Source organism: Arvicola amphibius, chromosome 5 (assembly GCF_903992535.2).
Source record: "Arvicola amphibius chromosome 5, mArvAmp1.2, whole genome shotgun sequence".
In the NCBI taxonomy this organism is placed as follows: domain Eukaryota; kingdom Metazoa; phylum Chordata; class Mammalia; order Rodentia; family Cricetidae; genus Arvicola; species Arvicola amphibius.
Genome location: NC_052051.1, coordinates 63,573,744 through 63,581,231, shown reverse-complemented (window position 1 = coordinate 63,581,231; position 7,488 = coordinate 63,573,744). Strand labels below are relative to the sequence as shown.

Sequence of the window (7,488 nt, the reverse complement as noted above, 5' to 3'; positions counted from 1 at the left end):
TTAAATGTAAATAAACATTTATAGACAATATTTGGGTATATGAGCACAGTTTTTTCTCTCCAAACTGCTTTCTGCTGTATGGGGGCACTATTAATCAGGTCTTTCATGGTATATCCTGTGTGCCAGGTTCATCTCAGCAGATGAGCAAAGTAATTTTTTGAGGGTGTTAACAGCAACCTTTCAAGAGGCCTTGGTCCATGAAACCATATTGGTGTAGAAGTAATCCACAGGTTCTCATCTTCTGTGAAAACAAAAGCAGAAAATCCTTTTCAAAGCACCATATCCTTAGACCCAAATTCTGAAGTCAAAATACCTTTATAATATACATGCTGGTTTAGCTTAGCAGCCCATACAATGAAATGTCTGCCTGTACTTAGTTCTTTCACAGTCAAAAAAAAAAAATTCAAAGAAAACACAACATACATAATCCAGACTCTCTGTGAATTTTCCATTTTTACATGGCTTATTTTTCTTTATTCCTTTTAATCAATGACTCTTTGTACTCTGTTTATTTAAAGACTCTACACTTTTTTAAGCATTAACTTTATTTTATGACTCTATATACTCTTTTCCTTCTCTCTCCCAAGCTTATGTACATTTATCAACACTGTGACCCATTTAGAGGACTTTTATGTCTGAATCTGTCCTATTGTGAATTTGTAATTCTTTACTGTCCAGGAACACTTTTGCTTTGCACTCTTAAAATGCTAAGCACTTAGGAATCTAAACTGCTACATTCTTAGGTCAAATACAGGTACTGTGAGCTTGCCCCACCCAGTCCAGCATGGAGGAGCCACTGGTGCCTCTGAGAGCCAAGCACACCACCTCACTTCCAGGCACAAAGCTGGTCCACATTGCCATCAAGCAAGCTGGAGCAACCTGCTCACAAATCCCATCCAAATACTCCATCTCCCAAAAGAGTCAGAGGTTGCATTGGCAGCTGTAGATATATCAATTTTCCTGAAAATGATATAATTTTTACTTCTTTTACTTACAACTGAATAATAGTAGACTTTTTATAGATGTCACATTTTCTTTATGAATTTATCTACTCATGCACGTTGGCTAAGCCCACAGTTGGGTGTTGTGAATAGTGGTGCAAAAAATGTAGGAATACCAATATCTCTGCAGAAAACTGATATGTTTGAATAGGTACATGCCCAAAATGTTATAACTGGAATGTATCATTGCTATTCTTTAATATTCCAAGGACCTGACATACTGAATTTCATAGGAATTAAGTTATGTTACATTTATTTTTATTTCTATATTCTCATCAATATTTGCTATCATTTTTCTAAAAATAGTCATTCTGACTGGGCTGAGATAAAATCTATATAGTTTTGATTTTTCTCTTCCCTTCTGTATAATATGTTTACCATTTATTTCATGCATTTATGGCCAGTTTAGTATTTTAATAACTCTTTGTTCAGTTAACTAGCCCATTTATTGACTGAATTATGAGTATGTTTGGCGATTAATTTTTATTGTTCATATATGTAGGAATTAAATATGATTTAAATGGATAGCTGAAACAGACTGTCTCTCTGTAGGATGACTATTTTGAAATTTCACTTACTGTATAAACTTTGTAATTTTTATGCTAAATGATGTTCTTGAACTTACATTTTCATGAACTATTAAAGTCTTATTCAGAAAGTTTGGGCTCTACTTACACATTGAAGTCATTGTTCCAGGCTTTTTAGCACTGTTTCAGAGATTAAGATCTCATATTGAGATTTTTTCGTTTGTTTTGTTTTTTCCCTCATTTTTTATTAAAAATTTCATCTCCTCCCCTCCTCCTTCCCCTTCCCTCCCCTCCCTTCCACCCATACCTCCACTCCCTCCCTCTCTAGGCCAGAGAGCCATCAGGGTTCCCTTCACTATGTTAAGTCCAAGGTCCTCCCAACTCCCCCCAGGTCCAGGAAGGTGAGCAGCCAAACTGACAAGGCTCACACAGAGCCCATCCATTCTGTAGAGTCCAAGCCCATCGCCATTGTCCTTGGTTTCTCAGTCATTCTCCACCATCAGCCACATTCAGAGAGTCCAGTTTGGTCGCATGTTCCATCAGTCCCATGGATTTGGTGATCTCTCCCGTTAGTTCTATCCCACCATCTCAATGGGTGAACGCACCCCTCACGGTTCTGACTTCCTTGCTCATGATCTCCCTCCTTTTGCTCTTCATCAGGACCTTGGGAGCTCAGTCCGGTGCTCCAATGTGGGACTCTGTCTCTATCTCCATCCATCGCCAGGTGAAGGTTCTATGGTGATATGCAAGATATTCATGAGCTGTTATCCATATTAGAAGAGGAAAGAACAGACCAACTAAGGGATGAGGCAGCAGGATGAAAGGGGATGGAGGATACCAAGAAAACAAGGTCCTCTAAATAAACATTATCAAAGGTCATATGACACATGGAGACTGATGCAGTATTTACAGGCCTATACTCATCTTAACCAGGTGGAGTCCTAGACAGAAAGAAGTGGACACATGATGTTATCCATGATGCATAAGCTATCTCCAACTGACAACCATTTGCAAGTGAAATTTTATTTTTCTCCAAGGGAGTCTTAGGGAAACAAACTACAATTGAAGGCAGACTACATGGCCAACACAAGAGGGCTGGAAGAAAACAAACTCAATTCACTCATTGGAGGTTCTTTGTCTCATGTCATGTCAGGCCTTTTTACCTTATTTTTTATTCTTATTTTTTCTCAACATATTTTTATTGATTCTTTGGGAATTTTAAAACATACACCCTGATCACACTCACTTCTCAGTCATGATATGTCTACACCCCCACCCTTATGACCTTTCCTCTCAAAAACAAAAAAAAAGAAATGAAGAGAAAGGGGGAATTTCAATTTGTGTTATCTGTATATTCAGTGGAGTATAGTAAAACTCTCAGTAGTGTACCCTTTAAGTAGAACTTAGTCCTTCTACTCTTGTATCCCCACCAGAAGCCATCAATTATGGAGAGCTACACTTCAGTATTCATATACCACTTTTTAATAGTTTTCTTCAACGGTTTTCTGTTACTTTTGGGGGCAGTTGGGTATGTAAGGGTTGTCACAGAAAACTTCTATGTCCCTTTCTCAACTGTGCAACTGTTGTCATCAATATCACTTTAAAAGTAGTTGCCTTGCTCTTTACAGTCAGTGGAAGCACAGATTATGGGCTTCCACGTGGTTTGTGGCTATAGCACAGACCACTAATACACCCCCCAGCAGACCCTGATAAGGCATTCTGTACCTTGGAAATCAACATGGCCTTAGGTGGCAGTGCAAGCCAGTCACATCAGTGTGGCCACCAGCAGCAGCACATCAACACATCTTCAGGTTACAGCATAGACCATAGACTTCTGCATGGCCTTCAGTGGCTAACATGGGACAAGGACACCAGCACAGGCCCAGGCCACATGACAAATATTGACTCACACATGACCCTCAGTAGATCATGGACACAGACATCACCATGTCCTTAGGTGGTAACACAGGCCACTCACATCAACATGTCCTTTTCCATGAGGCATCAAAGTTTTAGGACATCACCAAGAATGCAGCCAAGGCACAGACCATCTACATTTACATGGAACTCTGATTTCATCACTGTCTGGGGCAGCAGTATGGGCTACCAACACCAACAAGGCCTCTGGTAGTTTCCATTATCTCCCAGAGACAGGGTGATCCCTCCCATGCCAACCCCACTAGGCAATGGCATGTCTCCAGTTCTGCCTTTCTCCACAATGTGCATGGTTCACTCTGTTCTTCCATCTTTCCCACTTCTCAAATGACACATTCATTCATTGTAGCAGTGCCTACAAGAAAAGGTACGTCAGACCGACTGCATCATTTTTGCTTTGTTTTCTTTATTTACTGTAAACAACATATTAAGAGAAGCAAAAATTCTATTTTCAATAAAAAGGGAAACGGGAATTCAGAACTGCAGCAGTCTTGGTTAAATTTTTGTTTCAGTTTTTCTGCCCATCACCTGTTGTTTTGTTACTATAAGTTTGTATTTTAATTTGAAGTGACCTATTATGATATATCCATCATTGCTCTATATGCTTAGTATTGATTTATCTCTTTGTAGTCATGTCCAATTTTTTCTTACTCTCTTCAGTCTGTATGCATGTGAGATCCACTGGCATTAAGAGTCGAGAATTTAATGTCAGGTGTTTTCCTCCGTTGTTTTCCATTTTACTTAGGGTAATAAGGTCTCTCAATTAAATCCAAGACTCAACAATTAGCTTGTTGTGAAGTTTCTAAATGGTCTTAATAATAAAAACCTGGAATCAGATATTAGCAGGTGAAAGGCAAAAGATCAGAAAAGCAGGGCATCCAGCCACTAGAGTTCTTTTCTGCCTCTCCCAAAGACTCAGATGGGAGTGGACAAGATCCTGTCATACTGAATACCTTGAGCTCCTGTATCCTCCTACCTTACATTCCTCTCTTTACCCATCCATATCCCTTCCTATCTTAACCTCCCTAGTGTTGGTATTAAACTGTCTGGCCTCTATGGTTAATTAGCTCTGCACTCTGATCATCAGGCAAACTTTATTTTTAAAGCACAAACAAAATTTCAACACATCAGCTAATCTAGTTATCCCATATACCCTGGGAATCTCCTGTTTTTGCTTGCCAAATACTTACTTGGGTTACATGCATCTACTATGCCTGCCCAGCTTCTGTGGATTGTAACTCAAGTCCTTAAGTTTATGTAATAATCACATTGTCCACTAAGCTATCTCCCTATCCTCAATCATGTTACTATATGAATTTTAATATTGATAGCTTTTATTTATATAAAGAATATAAAATGAATTTTGGTGATGCCAAAGTAGGAACATTGACAGAAGGTTAAAATTCAACCTTGGCAGCTACATGATGGGCCTGTGGCACTCATAATGACAACATCACTATGTCCAGGAGCAGAGGTAGCATTACTCCTCCATCTCTGTTGCCTTTTGTAATGTGAACTCTTCTTTATTATGTTTCAGTTATTTTATAATATCTGAAGGTGCTATTCGAGCTGCAAAAGAGAAAAGCAATCAATAGTACTACCTACCCATCTGTAAATCCTATGAACCACAAGAATGACCAGGCTGGCAAGATAACCCCAATAGTGCAAATGGCACTTTCTCCTGGGAAATAACCAATGGCTGCCTAACTGAACTGAATACAAAGGATTCCCTGGTTGGTACTGTAAACTTAGGCAGTAGTCAGTAGTTGTAGACAGCATAGACTCTAGAAGAGAAACTAATACTGCCATTCTGCTACAGGCAATGAAAGGATTCTGAGAAAGAATGGATAAGTATTCACCAGGGATGACAACCTGATAGAGTATTCAATCCCATATTGTTAGCCGTAAACACAAGTTCATATTTGCAAATCTAAGAGGGCTCAGATAATTATATGTCTGTATGTGTACACACAGCAAGACTAAAAGAAACAGTCATGAATTTGGGACAGATGGGAGAAGGACATGGGAGGAGCTACAATGAAAAGAGGGAAAAGCAAAAATTATATAAATGCTGAACATATGCTTGCAATCCTCAGAAACCAAATTATGCTATTTAGAAGAAAACGGGGGAATATGGAAGAAAGGGGAATAGAAATGGGATGACTTTGAATAACTAACTGTTCCTCAGGCAGAAAAAGTCAACAGTATTCCTTGGCTTGTTCCTACTATTCCACACAACATACATGGCCTCTACTGCACATTTTAGACTCACACTGGTCATTTGGAATTTCTAACTTCCACTCAATTTTTGGAAAGTTCCAAATATTGTAAAAGAGTGTGTGGAAGGTAAAGATGTAGAAAATTAATTGATCCAATGAGCCTATATAAATATTACATGGAATATAGCCATAAATTGCAGCTTATGAGAGTATTTTCTAATCTAAATAAGATTTACCTTGCTTTAAAATTCTTAAAGAAGGGTCTTCTCTTCTACATGAATAAAAATTTGTTTCAAACAAAGGCTAATCCTTAAGTATTAAGGCTTATGATTAATATAATCATTTCACTATAAATATATATGTTTGTATTTGGAAGAAATGGCCCTTTCCTTATAAGTATCAGACAAAATATATTTATATATGTATAAACATAGAAACATATTCAAAGGATGTTTTCCTCAGAGGCTGGCCAATAATAAATTTCTAGCTCAACTAAGACTTTTACGATGTAGTTATTCAGGAGATTTGTCTATAGACCATTAGCTGTCTGAATATTCTCTTTATTGCCATCTTCATTTCTTGATTTCTCAATGTGTAGATCACAGGGTTCAAAAAGGGAGTGACAACTGCATCAAACAGGGCCAGAAACTTATCCAAGTGTGCAGAGGAAGAAGGCCATGTATATAAAAGTATGGCAGGACCAAAGAATAAGACCACCACTGTCACATGGGCTGAGAGCGTAGACAGAGCCTTGGCAGAACCACCTGAAGAGTGTTTCAGAACAGTAAATATGATGACAATATAGGAAATGATCAGAATGATGAAGGAACACACAGACATGAATCCACTATTGACTGAGGCCAGTAATTCCAGTCTGTATGTGTCCATGCTAGCAAGTTTGATGAATTGAGGAAGGTCACAGTAGAAGCTATCCAATATATTAGGACCACAGAGAGGTAAATTTATTATGAAAGCCAGTTGTATCACAGAGTGCATAGGGCCAACTACCAAGGCAGTAATCAAAAAGAAGATGCACATCTTGGGGCTCATTAAGGTCAGATAGTGAAGAGGCTTACATATGGCCACATATCTATCAAAGGCCATGGCTATGAGCAGCACCAACTCCACACCACCAATGGCATGGATGAAGAAGATTTGAGTGACACAGCCTCTAAAGGAGATGACTTTATGTTTTTTGAATAAGTCATAAATCATCTTAGGTGAAGTGGCAGAAGTAATACCTACATCAGTAAAAGAAAGTATGGACAAAAGAAAATACATAGGGGAATGTAAGTGATGGTCAGAGGCCACAGTGAAAACTATGAGGCAGTTTCCCATCATGCTTGCCATATACAACACTGAGGAGAACACAAAGAGCAGCAGTTGGACATCCCAGGAGCTGGTGAGTCCCAGGAACACAAACTCTGATGACAGGGAACAATTGACTCTTTCCATTGGCTTTATTGTCAGAACTACCTAAAGGGGAATTGGGAGAAGCTGTGAATTAGGATAATTATATTAATAGATAGACTAGAAGGAACAATCTGAAATGTGTGAAATTTATACTTTAATGATCAATGTAAGACCAACAGATATCTTAACAAGTACTGAACATGACTTATTAACAAAGAAGTTTGAATTATTTTAACCACACTAAAATATCACTTCACACTTGTTAAAATAGTATTATCAAAAAGCCTGAACACAAGTTTAATGACTACTTTCCTCCTCCAGTAGTATGCATAGCCCCTTCCAGCTCTATGAAAGCTACCAATAAGGGTGAAGTTTCCATGTGAATATTACGTT

General features: G+C 38.4%; 1 protein-coding gene across 1 annotated transcript; it reads right to left on the bottom strand.

Annotated features, from left to right (window-relative positions):
* Window positions 1–6,198: 6,198 nt before the first annotated feature.
* LOC119814874 (olfactory receptor 4F3/4F16/4F29-like) lies at window positions 6,199–7,137 on the bottom strand. The gene has a single exon (XM_038330955.1). It carries the CDS (start codon window positions 7,135–7,137, stop codon window positions 6,199–6,201), a length of 939 nt encoding a protein of 312 aa, XP_038186883.1.
* Window positions 7,138–7,488: the final 351 nt, after the last annotated feature.